Source organism: Ischnura elegans, chromosome 8 (genome assembly GCF_921293095.1).
Source record: "Ischnura elegans chromosome 8, ioIscEleg1.1, whole genome shotgun sequence".
In the NCBI taxonomy this organism is placed as follows: Eukaryota; Metazoa; Arthropoda; class Insecta; order Odonata; family Coenagrionidae; genus Ischnura; species Ischnura elegans.
In genome coordinates, this window is record NC_060253.1 from 15,542,094 (window position 1) to 15,566,427 (window position 24,334).

Sequence of the window (24,334 nt, forward strand, 5' to 3'; positions counted from 1 at the left end):
AATATCAAATTAATGCCTTTATAGAGAAATTATGATTTTTATGCACAACAAGTGTATGAAAGTCCTATACCAACATTGCATAAGTCAGAAATGAAAAATAAAAGGCTATATGTATTATACTGAAAATTATATACATAATTAGCCAAAGGTTTTTCCATTGCTCACTTGATTATGAGAATCTTCACCAGAAAGAGTAATTTTGCTCACCTGAGGAAGAATATCAGGTACATGATAACATAGTTATCTTTATATGAGCAACAAATGAGATGGCCATCAAATTTCCAGAGACAAATGATCAAGGGGTTACAAAAAGTACCTGGTCAAAGCTTGAGATGAAATATCATCATGCTAGTGTAATTAAATGCTCTCCCCCTCATTAAGCTATTCCTGAGTTCTCAATAGCATGGGGAAAAGCCTTTCCACTCCACACAAAGGAGCTCATTTTTTTAACCCCCTTCAGGCAGGGACTACCCAAGAGAAAATGTTAGTCATAACTGATGGAATGTGAAGAACCTCAACATACCAGGAATCAGAAAATTAAGTTCCCTGAAGAAAGAGACATTAGGAGTGGAAGCTACAAAATTATACACACAGGATTGCTATTTGGTAGCCCTGATGTGGGTACAATGCTTATTAAGAACGCTGGGTAAGTAAAAGCTACCAGTAGTTAATGAAAGGACACTAATGGTGAACATAGAAACCAAACCCATAGTTACTGAAGCGATGCAGGTTTACATGTCAACATGTAAACTTATGAAGATGAAGAAGAAGAGGACATCTACACATCACGGAAGTAATCAAGAAAATAAAAGGGGAAGAAAATCATACCATTCTAGGTGATTGCAATCCTATCATCAGCGAAGGTCAAGATGAAATTATAACTGGAAAATATGTATGAGGAAACAAAAATATAAGAGGATAAAGGTTGCTTGAATTCTACACAGACCACAGACTAGTTGTTAACAATATATGATTCAAAAATACCATACAAAGAAGATAAACATGGAAAATGCCAGGAGAATTAATTCAAATCCACTACATTTTAGTGAAACAAAGATTCAGGAACCATGTGAAGGACAACTAAAGCTACCCCAGGGCATATATCGACACTGATGAAAACTTATTTTTGATAAAACGCCACCTCAAATTCAAAGGGGAGTAAGATTTAACACCATTAGGGACAAAAATGGAGAACCGATGATTAGAAAGAGAGACAAAGTGAAGATATGGATAGAATATTTGGAAGAGCTGTACAACAGAAACAGTCCAAAGACCAAAGCTACAGAAAATGAAAGGTAAGTGGATAAGGATGACATAGAAGTCCCAATTCTAAGATCAGAATTTTATGCAATAGTAAGAGACCTGCAGGTGAATAAAGCAACTGGAATTGACGATATTCCAGTAGAACTATTAAAAAATGAAGGAGACAAGACCTTGAACCATCTGTCAAAATTAATCATAATTGAAATGTTTTCAACAGTTGAAATACCAGAAGAATTTCAAATGAACATTATTATACCTATTCCCAGGAGAAAAGAGAGAGGAATTGAGGATTTTAGGACCAGGAGCCTGACAATACATGCATCAGAGATGCTGACAAGGATCATCTAGAGAAGAATATAATGAGGTACAGTATAGTACTTGAATGAGGACCAACTCAGATCCAAAAAAACCGGAGGCACAAGAGAAGCAATATCGGCTGTAAAGTTGCTCATAGAGAAGAGAATGGAAAAGAACAAGTCAACGTTCATTGCGTTCGTGGACTTAGAGAAGTTGTTTCACAACATGAATTGGAACTCAATGTCTGGAATCCTGAAGGAAATTGGAGTACTTTGCAATAACAGGAGAATCATTCACAGTCAATTAAAAAACCAAGGAGTGGTTATAAAATCAGGGCACAGATGCTAAGAAGCAAGACTTGAGGTAGGGAAGGATTGAGACAAGGTTATGCATTTTCACTCTCAATATTCAACGCTTACATTGAGAAAGCCATTAGGGAAATAAAAGAAAAGGCCTCATGAGTGAATACCATGGAGAAAACAACAGTATGCTACCATTTGCAGATGACATAACTGTCATAGGAGAGTCAGAAAAAGGTTAGAAGAACATTCTGATAAACATGAGTAAGGTAATAGGTGGATGAGAGCTCAAAGTACGCTTCATACTATTTAGTTAGGTATATTTTTTTTGAGTGTTTACCAACTACCATATATACTTGTGAAAGCCAAACCCTCATGTATACCACAATCCCTTTTTCAAGGAGGCTCATGAGGGAAACAAATTATTTTTGCCTGATTATATTTACTCATTAACCCTCTGGAACTCGCGCTGAGCCTGCTAGGCTCACATTGTTTATATTTTCTAAATAGTTCTTGACCAATTCTCAATAATGCGCTCAGATTTTCTCTACATTTTCCTTACTCTTTTGGCTATGTTTTACATGTGCAGAATATCCCGATCAACCTATCATAAGGTTGGAATATGATACTTTTGCCTCGTATGCACGTGGTCTGAGCCCCTCAGGCTCTACGCGAGTGCTCGCGTTACTTTTTTGATTCTCACTCTTAGCCTATTCTTTTTGCCTGATTGCCTGTATAGACACAATGTAAGCTGTTATGGATAACTTATAATACTAAACTCCTAGTAAATGTTCTTTTTCTGCCAAATCGGCTTGATATTTTGATAGTCAAAAATATTTCCATGGGAGTATGTCTGAGAAGCCACTATTGCTCTTCCTGCTGTAATTACAAGCGCGCTATAGTTGACATAAAGTAAGCTACTTGTAATGATTTCGCACAATATTATAAGTTGTGGCTCGTTATAAATAGGTCTCTTCTCGAAAAGTGTATTCACTTCGCCACTCGGCGGCCATAAAATTTGGAGGACACGGTCATTCTGACCAGAGAGTGCACAGATATCGGAGGTGCTCTTCTCGCTGAAGTTTCAACTGCACCAGTTAAGTATGCCCAACAAATACGGGATACAAAATTTTGCTTTGGTAGGTAGATGCTAGAATATTTAATGCTTAGAGCTTAGAAGTGTATGCTGGTAAACAACCTGATGGATTTCTTGAAATTCCCACTTGTCATGGTTGGAAAAATTCACAAAAATAAGTGGGAATTGCCTCCTTTTTTCGCTGAAACAAAAAATCGATATGAAAAATCCTCTTTATTTGATTTCTTCAATAATTCTTTTTTGCATCATAAATTCCAAGAAAGAATAAATATGAGTTTATGATATCAGCCATGAAATATAACAAAAAAATGATGAATGTAGTGGAGATCAAAGAAAGCCAGAAAGGACATATTTTTATGACATGACAAAATCGGGAGTAGATACTCTAGATCAGTTATGCACGGCATACAATGTATCAAGATATACTCGGCGTTGTCCTATGAAAAGTATTTTCACTACGCTAAATATAGCTGTGGTAAATTCCTACATTTTTTACCTCAGAAACAAAAACTTAGAAGTACAATCTCAAAAAGCGTTATTTAGGCAATTGTCAGCTAGACTCATAGATGAACACGCGAAAAGAAGAGGAACCATAAAAACACTCTCTGAAGAGTTAGGGCTAATTATAAGACGAGCCTATCAAGACTAACATAATAGATTAACCAAAGGCAACTAAAAAACAGAGAACCCAAAGTGCACTGGAATTTGAAAAATGTGTGCAGACTGTGGATACACGAAAAATATATTTACCGGGTATGTCTGCAAAAATTGTGGAAAGTGTATATACTAGTGTATAAGTCTCAGGTATACACATTTATTGTACAGTGCATGCTTGCAGAATAATTTTCATTGCTAATTTTGTCTAATAATGTTCTTTCTATCCCAATATTAACACTGGGTAGTGGTTTTACGAGTCAATAAATCAATAACAAGTAATGGTAATCTATTTTATATCACACTCGATATGAAGTAATAACTACATATTTTATCAGACGTAAATGGACTTGATTTTCATGAAATGGACCTTTTCAGCATTATTGGTTTGTTTTAAACAAACAAAAGAGGAAAAATAATCGACTTTCATAGGTGAGGACTTCAAAAAGAAAATAGAGCCTGACAGGCTCAGCGCGAGTACTCGCATTCCAAAAAGGGGCACGAGTCCTGCAGGGTTAATTGAGCCTGCATAATTTTGTGATAAGATGAATGCACATTTATAAACAAAAATTCTATAACTAAGTTAAGTGTTTGTATATCTCTTTCTCATTAATAAATTGAGTTACATATTAATATTATCACAATTCACCTCCTGTTTAATGATGCATCTTTATCTACTATTATCACACAATAATAACAGTTATTCACACATTCAGCTATTGAAATGGCATCTGTTCAAAATGATATTTAATGAAAATAAATGTAGAATTGTGTACAATTTCAACACATGATTATCTGACAAAAGAAATCCTTAGGAGAATCGACAAATGAAAGCAGAATGCCATTCATACTTGATAGACCCCAGACAGCCACATTAGTCTCATATACCCTTGTCTGCTTCCCACACCGTAGCTTTAGGCTGTGTGACAATTTAAAAACAACAGGATGTATTGGGAACACACGGAAAAACTAAACTCACTGTTATCGCAATTATTATTCTTAACTAAAGATCTACATTCATTGATAGAGAACCACGAATCTCTAACGAATACTTACATCACCACAGTTCTCACTTTAAGTTTTTATCATTGCTACTAATATCTGAGAAACTCGTATCCTCACTTCCAATGTCCCACCCCTCACTGACTTCATAACCGTTCATGTCATTTGAAATGCAACATTTCTTAAACCTTTTGACGAGTGAGTCCTCACCATAAAATAATCATATACACATGCAACTGCACAGCCGTAACCTCTGTGTCTGAATTTTTGTGTATGAAAGTATGCTGCAGTTTTGAAAGTCCAAAATTTTTGATGAAGGGGTAAAGGAGCCACACAATTTCAAGAGAATTAAGAGTTGGTTGGATTTTGTTTACGGGGGATATCAGCAACTAAGGCGGCACAATGCATACACTATGGGCAGAAGATTAGTGACACTTAGCTTCCAGGACCTTTAGAAGGACACACCATTCTGGATAATCTAGATACATCCCCAACCCATCGTAATTAGAAGATACAGTAAACCTCGTTTTGCGATATTAATCCATTCCGGTGTATAGAAAGGCAAAATTCATTGCGCCTTGAATTGGTATTATTTCTGGAGAAGGAATAAGTTTAACGAGCATCAGCACGTGCAAATGTTGCTGTGTCAAGAATGTGCTTTGTTGACAAATAAGATGTATAGTTACATAGTTGATGACATATTGTTTGAGTGGAAAAAAATTCATGATATGTATTTGAAATATTTAAAAGAGCATGTAAAATCAGCTCAGATTGTAACCATCTCTACTGCTATACACTGTTGTGCAAATTCAGCGTATCATTTTCCCTGATAAGGTCACGGGCTGTAGCCGAAGAAACATGGTCAATTTTATATACAGACTCAGGGATATGCAAAAAAAAAAACTGTTTTACCAACGGACACCTATGTTTTATACTTTTTAAGAAGCATTTTGGGAGTCTAGATGGATAAACCACTGTAGTGTCTACAACCATTTGCCACTTAAGGATACCCATTCCTTTTGGAGACACCATGAATGGATGTGGCCAATTTATTTGTAAGCAATTACTCATGTAAACATGCTACAGAACGACAGTCTGAGGCAGTGAAACTTGGATAATTTCAACTTTTGTCATTGGATACTATCTTCAATTTTGTAATTAGTTTTAAGTGACCAGCACTCAAATGATGTAAAACAGAATGTATCCAAAAAGAATTTTTTGACTACATTTTCACGGGAAAAATTATTTTCCACACCTAATGAATCAACCATGGACTAGCCACATGACTAGGCTCACCATACTACTCAGGAAAGTAAATGGAAAGTTTGGCAGTGAATCATCACCTTTACAGCAATTATGAAATTTGTTTGACAGGTCAAAAGTGTTAAAGCGTGATCAAGGAAGATAACTTACCCCTCTAGAATCTCGGAAGAGTATAGCAGCATGGTGAGGGTCAAGGGTTGAGTGATCAAGTGATATCGCTCTGTGAGATCCCAGCGATCCCGAGCCGATTCCTGATGTTCCAAGGGACAGCCTTCTTCGCTCTGGATCAAGGGATGCTCGTCTAGAGGCAGCACCTGAAGAATGGGGAAATAATATTAGCCCAATTGCAATCAGGAAGATTTAGCCAATCTCTTTGATATAAACATAACATTCTATACACAGTGTAACACTATAAGTTTGTGATAATTTTCTAAAATACATGTATAAACCTAATCACACTCCTGGAATAAAAGCCAAACATGCAAGTTGATAGGAGAATCAGATAAAATCATTTGATACATGAAGATTTTACTTTTACTAGCTAAAAAGCCATAAAAATCATCATTATTACCATAAATACTTCAAAATATACAGATGAAAATTAAAATGATGGATCAATAGTTTTTAAGGATTACTATGAATGGAAAATTAAAACATTATGCAGATGAAAACTGCACATGCCACACATAAAATACTTAAGAGGCCTTCACAAACAGATGCAATGTTTTACATTTTGTTGGATATATGATACATGCACAGAAAGTTCAATATTTTAAAAGAATGAGAGAATTTTTTGATCCACATGATAAAATCTTTTAAGCAAGAATCACACTCAAAGTCATCTTAAAAGTAAATTCAAGTACCATACATAGATAAATATGACATTGATAGAGATGGCCACTCTACCATGCATTTCAATCCTCTACTCATAAAACATGCCTGAGTAAAAATGAATGATTCTCCAATTTAGATAAAAAAGTGACATTTCAGTTTGACCAACAGGCATTTGCACAATGAGATAAGCCCTCATAGTGAATGAAAGGTTTTAAACACAACAAATTCCAACCTTGCCAACCACTTGGAATGGAACACTATTTATTTAAATTAACCCTTAAGAGTACGGGAACATTTTTATACTTTTTGTACACTGACGGCAGCATTTTCCCAAAATTTTATTGCTATCCTGAATATCTTATTTATTGAATTTATTTTATTTTATTGTGTTTGTAGATAGGTTTACATTAGCTCTCTCAGTAGGTTTTCACAGGTTTTTCACACCCCCCTTCTTGTGTGGGCGTTTTCCTGCAGTGGGTTTCTTTCAATAAGGACAACAGTCAATATCCTTACGTTTTTCCTACGTTTGCTAACATCTTTTTACACTTGGTAAATGGTAACTTTTTTAACTTATAATTTTATTTGTTGATTGAAAATGGAACTTCTGTCTCTTTAAGTTATTTCTCAGCATGTAATTTCATGAGAAACTTCATTATGCATTTAACTGCATATATTTAATGTTTGACGAGGGGTTAGATGGAAGATGGGACTTTATCGTCCCAATCTCGCCCAATAAAGAGGTTTTATTATTATTATTATATCTTGCACTTTGGCCCTTTCCCTCACCAGATGGATTGCTAAGGGTCTTAACTCTAACAGCCCTTGTGGCAGGGGGTACCTCCTACACAGGGGGTCTCTTCTGCACTGGCTGGCATCTAAAATCATGAACTCCCGCATCCCAAGAGTTAAGGACAATTCTGAGTGCAGGGATGCAGCAAGAAATTAAGGCAAGGGGGGGGGGTTTAGGGCAACCTATACTGGGGGGTCTGGAATACCCACCAGGGTAAGCGGGAGGTGTGAGGGCCCTCCCCCAGAAATTTTTTAAAATAAATGGTTGAAAATGGTGAGTATTACGGCTTTTTGAATATTTTGATACATTGTTTGTGAGTCATCCGTCTCCCTAATATTAGTTACAAAATTTGTCACATTAAAATATTTGATACAAAAATATTCTCTGAGTTCTGGGGGGGGGTTATCCCCCAAACTCCCCCTCTTCACTGCGCCCCTGCGTGACTGTATTAATCTTCAACTTGACCTTAATCAAACTGCACTGTGGTGTAATACTTAGAAACAAAACCTGGACCCTAAAAAATGCAGCATCATGACTGCTGTTACATTAACCCATGAACGGCTAGCGTGCCCATATGGGCACAGCTGCAGTGGTCTAAAGAATTTCGTAAAAATTCTAACCCAAACATTATAGAGCATGCTGTTTTCGCCTAAAATGATTACAATGTATCACTTTATTCGGTTCGTGTGCTTACAGCCAGCATTTACACCAGCAATTGACTGTGGCAGGATAGGTATTCTTACTCACTCTGTTCCAGGAGGCAAAAGAGAAAAAAATGGCGAAGTGTCTTCAGTAAATGCGATTTTTTTCCTTTTTATTTTTTATACTCGGTTAAGTATTAAACCTTATCCTCATAATGAATGTTGTCAACTTCGGTTTCTTTTGCAAGCATAGTGATATCTTTCGTATGAGACAAGGAATTTGAATTTATTTTTGGGTGATCCCATATGGGCACGCTAGCCGGTAGCCGGGGGTGTCTTTTTTGGCGGGTGTCCTTCGCTACAAACGTAGTTATTGGGTCTGTTATCAAATAATTTCGACGTAAAACGCTAAGTTGTTATCAACCTTTCATTTTTTTCTTATGTCACTTGATTTTATAGGCATCAATATTTTTTTGTAATATTTCCATTAATTTTTAGTACGAAAAATACATTTTTTACTATTCAACACTTTTATTCATCGTGCTTGCGTTATACTTTACTCAACTATCTAGTATGAAGAATGATAGGGCTATTTTCTACCACTGGTATACATACCCAAAAATCAAGGGCATGGTGGAAGGGGAAAGGATGTTTGATAAATACAATGATAAAGCTCATTGTGAACAGCTTTGTATCGCATATAAAACTTAGTAACAATAAAAAGTAGATTGAACCTTGATCACATCGACCACATTGAACTCGTGGTCAAATTTTCCAACTAAGTTCAATCCCTGGTTGTAAGTCGCAAGGAGACAATCGAGGCCAAAGTTAACAAGCAACCATTTCAAGCTCCGTCAGTTTTAGCCCTGAAAAGGATAGAGGAGACAGTAAAATGACCGAGACGTACACATAAGCACGAGATGACGTGTCATCCGCTGAGAATATATTCCTCGAAATGAATTTCGCTGAATTTCCGGTAAATTCCTAGTTGAGGTTTCCGAAATGTTCATGATGGAAGAAATTTATTTTTCTCTGTTCTATTCAATTCTTTTCTGAGTGATTATTGCTGTCTGCAGGAAGAGAATTTTCGGGAGATTGGCGATGATGTCCGAAACACTGTGGTGTATAATTCCATTCACAAGGTTGCAAAATATAATGAGGGTTTTTCACTGTGCAGCTAATAATCACTACGATAACAGCGAAAATTTAAGCACACTTAGGCCATTCATAAATATGATGAAGTACGTTTGTTCAGAAAACTATGTGCCCACCCCCGAGCTAAAATATCATAAATTCATGATAAAATATTTTGGCAATCATGGCTGCAAACAGTTCATACGGGGTGCACCTATAAGATTCGGCTTTAAAATATAGTATTGAGTGCTTGAATACTCCTCAAGATTACTTGGTGGACTTCAGCATATAGCAGGGACTGAGTGTTGAAGAAAAAAATAATTACCATAAATTCGTAGGTAAATTCTCTTCGTCTTTGCTTATCATGTTGGACAATTTACTAGAGCAAGCAATAAATGTTTTCCATTTATTTTGACAGTTGGTTTACCAGCTTCCCTCACATAAGTCAGTTAAAATCTCAAGGATATGAGGGCACTGGGAGGGTTCTGAGAAAAAGGATACCCAAAAGTTTCCCATTGATCGAAAAAACAGCTAGCTAAGCAGCCCCGCTGCTCCCATGCTTTCGCACGGGAGAAAGAAAGGAATATTGTTGTTGCTAGATAGAATGACTATTCGGTAGTGACTGTCAAGTCACCTTGCCAATGTGTACACCCACTCACAAAGGTCACGAGATTCCCATGTGTTACCTCAAAAACTGTACAAGTTGGGCAGCCTGCAGTGGTGTCTAGCTACAATATTTAGATGGGCGGAACTGATCCCACGTCAAAATCAAAATATCAACAGATACAGGAATGTTATCAGAGGAAAAAATGGTGATGGTCCACATGAAGCTATCTCCTTGATGCTGTCATTGTAAATGCCTGGATCTGTACGGAAAATTCTGGTTCAAATATACCGCAGTAAGCCTTAGGCGAGAGATTGCACAAGTGTTTTTGTAACGAAGATGTACCTTTCCCAGACCTGGTGGTTGTATTTAACCTTCCCTATCAAGTGCAACTAGGAAGTCTGATGACATAAGGTATGATGACAGAGATAACCAATTTGTCCCGTTTCATAGACGCCGATTTTCTTATGAAAAATATTCTTCCCGCGTGCGCTCAGAATGTGCTAAGTGCCCAGGTATTTGCCTTCAATGGAATTCTGACTATCATACTCAGCAATTGAAAACCCAATTTATAGTTGTCAAAGACTCCACCAGCAATATAGGACTAATTTTGCTAATAAACTCATTGATAACATGTTTTTTTCATTCAATAACTGTTTTCAAAACTGAGTTTTATACTGTTAATTTCTATGGACAGCCAAAAAAAAATGCTTAAACCTAAAAAAATAAAGTATAATGATTTAAAATTACTTCAAATTGACAAATCAAAGAAGTATTATAGGTAAATGCATAAATATATGGCGTATCACACAATAAAAATGAGAATTATGATGGTTCGAGCGATTCTTCTGCAGAATGCAGACCGGTGGCCGGAACGGCTAGCGTGCCCATATGGGCACACCCCCTCTAGCAAGAACGAATCAACAGAATTTTAAAACTAAATGTTTATCTGAATGCTTGGGCAGTAATTAAGGAGTTTATAACGGAAAAACAAAATAAAACTCCGAAAAAAACTCCGCTGTTTAAGGGTTAAAAACATAACCCATGATATTCAAAAACTTTAGGGGATGCTGAAGTTCCCCCTAGCTAAGTGCCTGCCTTGTGATTGCCTCAAACATTCACAACACAAAATCAATTAAGTTTCAGTCACCAACTTTTAAGTAGGAACATGATAAACAATCTGAATAACCGGCATTTACACATAAAATTCACTTTCTAACGCGCATAACACTTCACCTCGTACAATCTTGCCCCCCCTGCGGGCGACCCTAAACTAACGGGGAGCGTCAATGTAGATAAGACCTTGCCCCACAGAACTGGGTTTACTACAGGAGGAGAAGGGGCGGATAGGGTCCATATTGATTGTGGAAAAAGGCAAAGCTGGTTGAAGCCATCTCCCGCTTTTGTTGCGACGACGGACCGCAATGTAGCAACATTGTAGGGGTAGTAGGCCTAGGCGATGTATCGAAATATCGCAAATAATATATAAACCAAAATACATAGGAAATCGGATGTTGCGGTTAAACCATAGGCGATGTATAGCTATGAGATAAAATTCATGACACAGCAAAAAAAAAGATCGCCGCCCAATAATTTATCAAGATACCCTACATCATCTGATATGCATCGTGATATTTTATCCGAAGGGGATTTTTTAATGGGGTTATACAGGATGGAGAGAAATTGTGTCACGAAATTTTAATCCTTGATAGCTGAAGCTAGAAGGAACCTAAATTACTCATGATGTTTCGGTCGAAAACGCACCATTTTAAAAAATACAGCAACTTTGAGCCAAGTGCTCCGATTGGCCGCGAGTTTGCCCTGTTGCCGGATGCTCTGGACAACTCATGACTTCAAATTTGCCCATAGAGTTTATATTATTATTTATATATGTTTATGGCTTTGCCTGCCGGAGATCGCGATGTATCCAAGGCATCCGGCAACAGCGCAAACCCGCGTCCAATCGGAGCGCCTGTCTCAACGTTTCTGTAGTTTGAAAATGGTGCGTTTTTTACCAAAACATCCTCTATATTATTTCTACTGTATAGATACCTTTTTCTCAACTTATACGCAACCAAATTCTACAAATGAGGTACCAAAATGCACAGAAATTATCAAATACGACGGCATATTTTACTTCCTAAATATTGCTATTGTTTCTTAAAATTGGTTTTTAAATAATTAAAAAAAAAAACAAAAAAAAACGGTAAATATTCCTAACGTTAACGGCGCACAAACTGATACATTTGTTCATTTGCAACAATGTCTCGCATTCTTTAAACAACTTTTATCAAAATGCGGCTGATTCCACATTCAATTCTCCTGTTGATACGTAAGTATGAGTCAAAATGTGCGTTTAACAGAGGATAGCGTAATTACTTCCAATGTTGTGTTTAAAGAGGTCCTCTGACCTCAATTTGTACATGAACATTCCAATTAATTTTGTGCATAAGACCCTGCCTTTTTTTCTACATTTTAAAATTTAGAAACGCGCCTATCCTTCTGTGGACCTGCATCGAAAAGAGCGGGGGAAGCCCGCTGGGAGCGGGCGCATCACGCTCGTCATTGGTAATTTTTGTTAATAATAGCACCAATTATCCAGGGTTAAAATTTCGTTGCACATTTTTTCTCCATCCCTGTATAGTGTGGCATTACAATAGGAGATATTTTATCGGGGGATATGTCCCGATAGTACGCTGCCCGATATTTTTATATCACCCGATAATACGATAGTTATCCTTCCAATCTATCGGTATGTAATATTTCGTTTTTTGACCGATGCTGGTCGTTCCCGCCAACTCCTTATGCCTTGGCGATTTCGAAAATTAATTTCGGAATACAAATATTTTATAACAATGAAACTCGCTCATATTTCCTCCTTCCATCGGGTTCAATCCAATTGAATTCCCGAATCCCTGAGGATGATTGGCGAGTTGAACATCGAAACGTCGCAAGGAGATATGGAAGATCTTACTCAACGTGAGACCTAGGAAGTCTTCACTGCCATTAGCTATCGTAATTGTCAACAACGGATGTTCAAAAATTGTTATATTCCGAGAGTGAATTTTCAAAGCTGCCCAGGCCTGAGGAGGTGGCGGTATAAGGACCAGCAGTGGTCGCGCAGAAAGAAGTCGGAATGGTCGAGTATTAATGGGCGTTTGGGAGGGAGGAAACGGATTATAAGGGAAGTGAAATGGGTGGGCAAGAGGGACGGCCAATCATCGTCCACTTATTTGCAGATGGATGAATGAGGCGGACCCATTAATTCAAGCGCGCGAGACGCAGATGCGATCTTGAGAGAGCGCGAGGGAGTGACGCGACTTTGGCCGAGCCGTCTTCTCTCCGTCCTCGTGCACTCATCAGACCACGCTCCCGAGCTATAGTAGGTCCAAGAACGAACGACACACAGTCAGTGTTCCATGCTTGGGACAGGGATCTAACTTGGAAAAAACTTGGGAATTTCTACTTGGCCACCATGATGTAAACAATATGAGTGCTCGGATTGGTATCTATTGTTGCATGATCACACTGTCACTGGCGTAGCCAGGAATGTCGTTCGGGGGGGGGGATTTTTTTAAAAACGTGGTACTAAATAATGGGTTTTAAACTAATTTTAACACTTTCCATAATCGAAAAACTTCATTTTTTAAAGATATATTTTGTAAAAATTCATGATTTTTCAATATTTTGTTTTCTTTTATGAAGGAAAATGATTGTTTTTTCATATTTTGGGGGGGGTCCGGACCTCCCGGGCCCCCGGCTACGCTAATACACACTGTCTTCAAAGAGAATTTTGATTTATTAGATTTTTAATCTGAGATAGAGCGCCTCGATAACAGTAACAAGAGTTTGATTCAACTTTGGTCACATAATCTTTGAAAGACGTACTTTTAATAACCCAAAGGAAAAGGGATTCCCATGTGCCGTTATTGAGATATTTGACGGTAAATTAGGATATTCAACATGGGCTTTAATGGCGAAATACACTTTTTTCGAGCTAGCGAAGCTGTTGGCAACAAGACATTGTTGAGACGGCACTTATAAAAAGTAAAATTTTGTGACGATTCTAAATATGTATGGGAAAGTAAAAGTTCACGATGAAATGATGGTATCCAGTCCACACTATTTCATTTTTGATGAACTACAATAGCTTTTATAAGTTTATTCGAAGCTTTTTTTTAATAAATCCTCATTTATACTCATTGATCATTTTTCTATGTACTTGACTGACAGAGGACGCATCACACTTATCCTACCATTCGTACGTCGTCCATTTTCTTAAAGTATTACCCTAAATTCTCAAGTATAACGCGATCATTGTACATGCTTTTTTTTACAAAACTATCGTATTGTTTGATATGCGTTACGTCACATAAGGTGATTGAGAGAACAGATAAATATCTTCAGGCATTCCCTTGAGTGATAATTTGTATTTTCCTCGGCTTTGTAGCAAAAATCTGAATTTCGGGAAAATGAATTTCACTTGTCAAGGATCTACGGGAGTTAGAAAAAAATAGCAATAAATATAAAATAGGATTAACGACAAAATTCTTTTAAACAAAAAATGGACAATCTAAAACGTCAAATAAGCAAAACATACATTAACGTATAAATTTATACAATCAAAAACCGTGATAACAAACAAAATTAAAAGAATGAAGTTAAATAAAAAATAGAAAAGTAGTTTGACAAGACACGACGTCACACATAGGTAGTAAACACATGCTCAATATGTATATATCCCTCCATCCACCCTCGCCAAATTTCTCTTCCACGAGAAGGGTTTTTATTCGACTAATTAATCGGTCGGTCCATGTGGGGAGGAGAGGGGTGAAGGGAGGGAGGGTGGGCATCTAAATGGAGGGCAAAGGGCAAACACACTTGAGCCGAGGACCATCCTCTCTCTCATCCTCAGTTCAGACTCATTCCTCTTGAAAAGTAGCGCAGACGACCTCTCCTCGCTTTAAAAAGGAGTCCGCGCGCGCGCTCCAAAAATCGACTGGTTCGATAGCAGCTTTGTTCCCGCCACTTTTTTAAAGGGATACTGCTCGGCTGGGGGCGCTAAAGTCTCATGCAGGTCAGAGTCCTCTATATTTCCGTATAATAACTACAGAGAGTAGTGTTGAGAGAGCTATCTAGAGGACTCTAATGTAGGCCAGAGTTCTCTACATTGCCATATAAAAACTGATGAGAGAATAGTGTTGAGAGAGCAATCTAGAGGACTCTGATGCAGGTGAGAGTCCTCTGGATTGTCGATAATACGCTACATAGTTGAGGGAGTCCTATGAGAGAGTAGTGTAGAGAACTGCCATCCAGAGGACTCTGATGTAGGTAAAAACGCTGAGGGCCTTTTCTAATGCTTTCTGGTCGACTCTAATGCAGCCTTTGACTGACATTAACTTGAATCCGGAGTGGAATGGTTAAGTTTGACTCACACGATCATTTTTTTTACGTCCCTCAAAGTGATAAATCTAGCCACCAATATTACAAAAGAGGATCCTCAGGACATCCACTAAAAGTGTTGTCACCCACCGCGCATGTAAATGGGTTTACAGAAGTCGCCACTCGCGTCGCTGATGGACAAATTGATCCGAGTTTCACGGAGGAAGAAGATATAATCAGGGGATTTCAACCGAAATTTACAATCATGATGATGTGATTTATCTACTTCATTACTCTTCAATTCCATTGGGGTAACTAGGAACATGCCTTGGGGGATGGGATGGGGTGGCGACTTCACCCTGCCCCAGGCAACGGGGTCCGGGAAAATTATTGAAAAATGACATGGCTGGAAATACATTTTACACAATTTTAGAATTAAAGATTTAACTTTAACCAGGTGCAGTTATTACTTGTCAAAACTAGACAATAGTTTTAAATAATATGTTTAATTCTCTGAGGCTTTGGGGGGTATCTATCCCCTTATCCATCCATAATTACGCCACTGTTCAATGTTATTCCTCGCATTTGCGAAAACCACACTGAAAAATATAGTAAAAAAAATGGATCGCATTGCGCTCATCACACCGCGCCGCGGACATTCTTCAAAACCGATTAAAACGCGACTGAGCAGGCAACATAAATTAAACTTCTGTTGGATGGAATTTGGCGTCCTCCATGCAGTTCCCTCGACTCTAGCGATAGGTTTTCATAGACTTAAAGAGTGATTGCTCATTGATCCATCATTTTCTGAATCACACGGTCATTCCCACCGTCCCCATTTCAATCGCTTATTCCGCCACTTTCCGTGTTTATACTTGCCCGGTATTCTATTAAAAGCTGGGATCGGATTAGTAGCTCGTATGCCCGCCTAAACTGGATGGAATTCAAACAACGTCGCCTTTATCACCTCACCTGCCTCACATTCAAAATACTTTCTTCTGGTAAGCCGCCTTATCGGTACGAAAGTTTTATTTGGAAAAGAAATATTCATGTCATACCCAATAATGAAATAGAGTGCATTTTATGTTACAATACCACGTTGTAAAAAATGTTGTTAGTCCGTGCAATTTTTTTTAAGTTACATACTTTGTCAAATCACTGATTTTCTCTGTATAAAATTTTATGTATATCTGAATGCACGACGACAAACGGAAAAACCGTCGCTGGTAGGTCATCGCTTCGAGTCTTATAAGCGGGTATAGCCTCGATTGCTGGCTGGAAAAGGCGGCGGGCGACTGCAACGCGATAACCACAGTCCCGAGTTTATATTCCCGGAAGCCCTTCCCATTCGTTTCGAAACTCGCGCAGTCGCAACGCTCAGCGGAAAACATGAAAACGCCAAGTGGGTTAATTTACCTCGACAACGGAGGCCTCGAATGGACAATATTTTTACGCCATTTTTGCGCAAATCTCGTATTTACTCAAACTTACACTCATAGGAGAGTTTTTGATAAAAACTGTAAAGGATATCTACTTATGACACGTATTTACGCAATGACGACGCTACCAACCTGAAGCACGGCGTAAGTTTCGGACGAGCCAACGGAATGTCTCGCAAATAGAAAATTGTTTAAAGCTTCTTGCACGGATATTTTTTTTTAAATTTAAGATGAAGTGAAGTTAATTTTAATTTTTATGAACGAAAATATTTTATCCATTGCACATCTGGGAAATTAAAATTGACCCTTATATAAAACTTTGGGATGATTTTTTACTACTTGGCCAATTTATATAAATTATTGCAAAACCAACAATGATAATATATTTTTCGAAACTTCATAAAAAATAATACCTATAAAATGATAAAAGTTGAAATACAAGACATTTGTAAAAAATCACAATTAAATTATTTTTTGTAAAATATACATGATATTACTAGTCAATACTTATCCATTTCTCAAGCACGATTTAAGCGCTACACCATGTAAATTGTACGAATGCTCTTGAATAGGGTTGGAAGCATCGGGTTATGATCCAAGATATACTCAAGAAATCAAATTAGTGCGTGTATCATAACGTTCCACGGATGGTTTTGAGAAAAAAAATATTTAGCAAAGTAGAAGAGACGAAGTCCTTGTTGACTTCTCCATTACGAAGGCTTGAGTATAAGATTTTCTTTTGAAACTGGAAAATGTCCCTCATACAGACCAAGTGATTTAAGATAAGAAGTCAAGAAATGCGATGGACTTAGTGCGCTGCGGTAAATTACAAGGACGTGCACGACGATGAAAAAAATTACTGCGATTGTATCTCTTAGTTAAGCGATTACTATCCTAGTAGGTAGGTAAGCAGTTCAATCTCATCAGCAGAATATTACGGCTGAACCAAGTAATATAATGAAAGTACTTGTCTATTACGACACTTATTTATTGTCTAAAGTTATTGTCTATTTCAACCGACCTAGGTTTCTGAAATAAACGAATACTTTCATTATGTTAATTATCAAATATTTCCACCAAATTACGCCGGATATTGAATCTTTTAAACCAAAAAAGTGAGATATTTTTTTGGAGTTTCACGTCACGCTGAGAATAATTGGTTCAGTCATTCTTGCAAAGAGGTTGGAAGTAAGTAATATATTTTGATGAAATAAAAAAACACCACTATCAATATCCCATTGGAAGTTTTCAATAATATATAATATAATAATAATTATCTCCCACTGCCACGTATGGTGACGAAAGGATTCCTATTTTGTTGGCGGTAGTGCAGTAAAAATTGCTACCAGGCAGGCTCCGTGTAATCTACCAAAGTCAATTTCATATTCGAGTTGACAGGAGTATACCTTCCAGGATGAAAAATATGCACACGTGACATTTTCAATCCGTACCTGAGATAAACTTTGAGTAATGCCTATGGCAATTGCCGAAACGTAAATAGTAAAATGATTTTACACTAATAATCAGTTCACCCGTTGGCCTGCATAAGTGGAAGAAACGAATAGACCAAAACGATAACATAGAAATTCTCTTTGCGGGCTTCTCAGGAGCTCGCAGGGGATGTGATACGCTTTACCCGCCTGTATCCATTACTTCGGACATTTCGCCAGGTTTGCAGCTAGCTTCTTCAGGTTCGCTGAGGTAATTCACTGAATTCTCACTTCAGTGTACCTTAAGAAGCTAGCTGGAACGCTGGTGAAGTATTGTAAAAAATGGAAACATTTCAAAGGAAACCTGAAAAACCTATGACACAACAATCCCCTCCTTGGCCAGTCAAGTTAAAAAGCATCAGCTATGCGAGAAAACTCTTACAACCGAGCACTACCAAGCACTTAACCTAGATGATGATTTCGTGCAATGCTATGTTTTTCTGAAGCAAAAAAATAGGTTGAAGGCATATTTGAATAACCAATTCAAGATAATCAACAAAATTTCCGCTCGTTACAGACGAGTTTTTTTTTCTCTATGAAGCAAAAGCTATTTGTACTATTGATAAATTTGTCTCCACAACCGATACTGAGCCAGCAAATTCGTATTTGTACGAAAAAGAAATAAATTTCTTTGCATGGGAGTATCCCTTAATAATGTGTAGCAACGTAAACGTTCTTTTTGCCATGTTATTGTTTTTCTTTTGTTTATGAAGTGGTAACTTGTAATGTAATATAAATTATATGCTCTCAATGTTGCCACTATGTAGGGTAAATGGAGCCTTCTGTCTAGTCATATGGCTTAGAAGGATCAAGTTTGTAAGTGCTAATAAAGGCAATTCATACATAAAAAATAAAATCAAAATCAAACCCAGGGGAAGGCCGATAGGAATGCAGAACAGATGCCGGAGATGCGAAGGAGTGAACGAGAATTGGGAAGATACGATGAAGGGAGACGAAAAAAAAAGAGAAAATGCACCACGCGAGATGGTTTTATGAAGAGAGGACATTCTCATAAGTTTTGAGAAAGGGTAATTGGGTGGAAAAGGGCTTGGAGGCCGGATAAGGGATTTTGATAAGCGCCGTGGCGGGTAGGACACGAGAAAATCCCTCCTCACGACGGGGTAACTTCAGAAAAGAACATTCGGTACGGTATTTGGAGGAGGCGACCGAAAGCTTAGGTCATTTGCGCCATGAGGGAAGGGTTGGTAAGGAAGGGTGGAGAGAAACCCGGCGTCGGAATTAGCCTGATATTAACGAAAGGCGCCAAGGGGACCACGGCTTAACGTCCCATCCGACGGACGGAGTGTTGCGCTTTGAAATGTTCTCCACATAACAATCAAGCAGGGATCGGGCAGTCTCTGAAAATTCTCTGCCAACGCCGGGACTTGAACCCAAGCCCACCGGGTGGGAAGCCAACACTCTAGCCACCATACCAACCCGATCCCCAAGAAAAGAACATTAATCGGGGTTAAGGACCAGGGGTGGATTTAGGGGGGGGGTAGGGTAACAGGGGTCATGCAGGGTGTCTAGCCAATCAAAGCAGAAAATTCGCGCATACTTCCAGGTTTTTCATAGAAATTTTACAGAATTCCAAGTTAATGTTACATGATTACTGCGATTGATAGCAATTTTATAACACCCAAAATTAATTCAATACTTTTAAATACAGCGGAACTTGGCTAATTCGAACATCAAGTGACCTGTTAAAAAACTTGGAATTATACAAAAATTCGTATTAGATAAATCCTTAATAAATAGGTCCAAAACAATAAAATTCATATTTCCAATCAAAACTCTCTATTAAATTCACACTCTTGAAATATAAATACTTTGATTGACGCCTATTAACCCCTTTGCGCTGAAATGACGAGTCTTAACTCGCCTTAAACTTTCGACGCCAAACCGCGCAATGACGAGTGTATCTCTACATCGGATTTTCATAATTTTAGCACTATTTAGAGGAACAATATAATTAATTTGAAAGCTAAAAAATGTTAAAACATTCATAGTATACATAAATAATTCATATTTCATGAAACATGATGCTTGGGAAGGATTAAAATGATTTTATTCGAGTAGCGATAGCTGTGTTCTCCATGTTTAATAATAATCACATTTTATTTCACGGTACTACGTTGGTTAAAAATTAAAAAATATCATTTCATTACCCACCATTTAAAGGAGAACCACAGAAAAAATAAATAAAGAATAGGAGCACGATTTTCAGGAAATTAATAGAAGTGGAAGGGGTTAACAAGATACTTAGAACAGAAATATTTATTTCGACCAACTGCGAAGTAAAGTATAATAACATTTTTATTCTAACCTTAAAATGTCCTCAGCAACATCCGAACTACTGCACACTACTTAACTTAACTCGTAATCGTATACGTTTAGACAAGATGTCATAGCATAATTAACTGCAAAAGAATCATAACGACAAAAGAGATTAAAATCATTGAATACGTACGTTATTGACTAACAGAATATCGAAAAATAAATATAAAGCTGCTAGGATGGTAACCATAACACTAGAATTATCAAAAATAAAATTCGAATTATTAACGATTTTTTAGCATTGTTTGAATACAAAATGACTAAGAGAAATATTCGAATTAAAGAATATTTCTAATTAAAGAAGTTAGAATTATCCAAGTTCCACTGTACTATTATATTTATGAGTTATTATTACGCTCCTAATTTAAAGACACAAAGAAATAGAAATTTTGCACTTAATTTATGACTGTCTTACTTGGCAACTCAAGGCATTCGTCATAGTTGAGATAATGAGAACAACTTTACCTAATGTCACTACCAGATCTGATGCGAACTATGTCCATGTACCACATTATAGATCCACAACCTTCCAAAAGTCATTCACTGTTTCCGCCTCAAAATTATGGAATAGCTTCCCTATAACACTTAACGAATCTTCATCCCTACAAGTGTTCCGCAATAGACTATACTTGGTGTTAGGCAGCTCATCTTGATTGGCTGCTTGTACGTTGTATAGACGTGTTTTATGAGTTCTGTATTGTTGTTTTGTATATTTTTCCTTGCGTTATATTTTGATTGACTTGAAAGTTTTGTAAATGTTCATTGCTGTCGATTCTCTCAATTTATTTTCTTCCATTGCATTAGACTAAACTGAAATTTTTGTTATGTGTAAATTTTTGTCAATTGGTTCCAGTTGTTTTCTGCTGTATTTGATTGACTTGAATTCTTTGTGTATGTTGGTTTTTGTTGATTGGTTCAAGTTATTTACTTCTGTTGTGTTCTGTTGTATATTATGTTATATTATAACTTAGGTAAAATAGCCGTTGAAATGGAAAAAGATTACGCCAATGGAATTTGAAATAAAATATTTGGAAATGTCACGTCGCGGAGCGAAAATTCATGAATAATATTCATGCATAAATCCAGGGACTAAAAATTCTCGCACAATTCCCGATTCTACCAGTTTTCCCGGTCACAGAACACCATGTATAGCGATGAAGACAAGAGGAAATCTGCCTCCCTTTCCTCGTAGGCTTTTGATAAATGATACGAGCGTACACACCCCCACAGACGAGGAAAACTAAAAAAAAAACAATCCAATCTTCTTCGTGATAACAGGGCGAAGATAAATGGGCCCCAAAGAGACAGAATCCTGCAAATTCTTAGAATAGGGTAGTTTCCTTCATCAAAGAAAACGATAGGCATTGATTGCGATTCGTTACCCACCATTAGTGTATTCATAATACACAAATTATTTGGTTTTTGAAATACCGGTTTAGACGAATGGCAAGGGTCAAATTTTATCCTCATTTGAAAAAGGCCAGATTGGCGCCCATGCGATTCCACTCCGCGTGACGTCACAGGGACCTAGTTTCTACACGAGAGGATAGGAGTTATACGTCGTCTGAGGTTACCAATGCATGCATGAGGCACAGAGCTCAGGGAAACATGTCTTAATAATCACCTATTAAAACTGGCTAAGGTCGGAAAGTTTTCTTCGTTTGATAAGGTATTAATAAACCTTTTTTAAGCCAAGCGCTACCATTCAGCAAGGTACTCAGCTATCCGCTAGCACCCTGCGTCCTATCAGCGCTCAGAGTCTCGATCAAGGTCACTTCACAATGAGAGAGGGGGAACCAGAAATGCGTCGCACGGACTTTCCTACTTACGCGTCGCGTTTTTGCGCGCTTGAAATTTTTCACTTTTCATTTAATCGCGAAAAATAGATATCGTCATTTAAAAATCTAAAAGCGCGAAATACGTACTCCAGGAGTAATAATCTTTCGATTTAGGCAATAAAAAAATAATAGGAAACCACCCTATTGTGCAATTCGTAAAAAAATTCCACAAAAGAAACGGTCATAACCCGCAGAATAGCTTTAAAATAATGAAGGCAAGCAACCCCTTGGCGCGCATTTCTCATGTGGCGCCAAACGTCGGCAAGGCAACGGACTTTCGGCGCTTGCGCCGTGAGGACGTGACTGGCGGGCGGAACGAAGAAGGTGCAGGGAATAGAGGAGCAAGCCAAGGCATGCAACCCACCCATATGTATATTTGTGTGAGCCAGCTTGTGTGTTATATTCAGAAGACACTCTCAGAGGGGCTGAGAGCCAAGTAGATGCACCAAACGGCACACAAATCATTACATGAGGGGGTGAGAAGCCAAGGGGTACAAGTGATTTTTTTCTAAGCAGCTGCAGCGTTAGTAACAGTTTATTGCTAGAATGAATATCGATACCTCCACCGCATAAACGCTCAACAATCGCCCATCGAATCAAATCCACTCATCTGGTGCTATAAGGGCTATCTGGATGAGCGGATTTGATTCGGTGGGCGATTGTTGAGCGTTTATGCAGTGGAGGTATCGATATAGTATAAAAACTTGGTTGCCAAGGGTTATGAGTGTTCTGTGCTTGAACAGCTGTGAGTGAGTGTTATATCAGTGACCGAGATGAGAAACTTACCCCTCTCCTGCCCCAAAATTTATCTAGTATTTATTTGGCCAAAACCTCGCCAGGCTCTTAATTTTATTTAAAAAAATATGCTGAATAAAAGAATTTCAGTTGAAATACTGTTTTGATACGTAAAGCCGTAAGTGAGCGAGAATTATATCAGAGGCAGTGAGGAGAAACACACCCCTTCCCCCGAGATTATTTTTTGCGGCTACGGCCTCCCCAGGGACCCAATGTTTCCAGCATCACTAGCATATATCCCGAATGAAAACACTTCAGCTCGACTCCTGTTTGAAACATAAAGCGGTGAGTGAGTGTTATGCCAGTTCCAGAGAGGAGAAATTACCCCCCTTCCCCCGAAGTTGTTTTCTGGCTAAGGCCTAGCGAGGAACGCAATCTTTATTCTAACTACTGGCAAATATGCCGAATGAAAACATTTTAGCAGATCATCACATATGATATACGGCACGATGTTTCGGAAGTCCTTAGCATTAATTAAATAAGGCATTGCAATATTTTCATAGGATTTATTCAAACACGACGCGTTTCGTTGTCACAACAATGAAGCACTTGATAATTTTGTTGTAACAACGAAACAAAAAAATTATCGTCATTTTTGCAACAAGTTCGTCATTGTTGTAACAACGAAACGCGGTGTGTTCGAATAAATCACGTGAATACATTGCAATATCTCATTTAACTAATTTTCGCACAACTCTTGTCTGAACGCATCGAGCATTTCGCTTGTTTAATTAACGCTCATCTTTAAACAGTATCCCTTCCACAAACGCCTCCCTCCCCCTCTCTCCGTGTGCCAAAGGATGGAATCCCGCCTCCGTCGCTACTTTTCCCCGCCAACCATGGTGCTCCGACTCCCCCGCCCCCCTCGAATATCGACCACGCTGCGGCCGCATGGCGAGGTTCGGCGCGGGACGACGACTCGACTGGCGGGAGCGGGGGAGGAATAAAGGGGGTTGGAAAAGGGACAACGCCCCCGAAAACCAAGGGTGCATCCCTCGAAGCGACGTTGCGCCGCATTCCCAAAACGAGGTCGCATCAGAGGTGAGATTGAAAGACAAGGGCACCCTCGAGGCGGCGGCGGCGTCTGCCACTGCTGTCTGCAAAAATACACCAGCCTCTATTTCTCTCCCTACTGCAATACTTCGGCTACAGAAAGGAAAAGTGGTACAGCGGTGG

General features: G+C 38.2%; 1 protein-coding gene across 4 annotated transcripts in view; it reads right to left on the minus strand.

Annotated features, from left to right (window-relative positions):
- LOC124163225 overlaps positions 1-24,334 on the minus strand; it is a 794,093-nt gene that overhangs the window by 102,911 nt on the left and 666,848 nt on the right. For all 4 annotated transcript variants that reach the window (XM_046539977.1, XM_046539976.1, XM_046539974.1 and 1 more), the window contains one exon: positions 6,025-6,188. In XM_046539977.1, the coding sequence (XP_046395933.1) occupies positions 6,025-6,188 (164 nt within the window). The remainder of the gene's footprint in view (positions 1-6,024; positions 6,189-24,334) is intronic.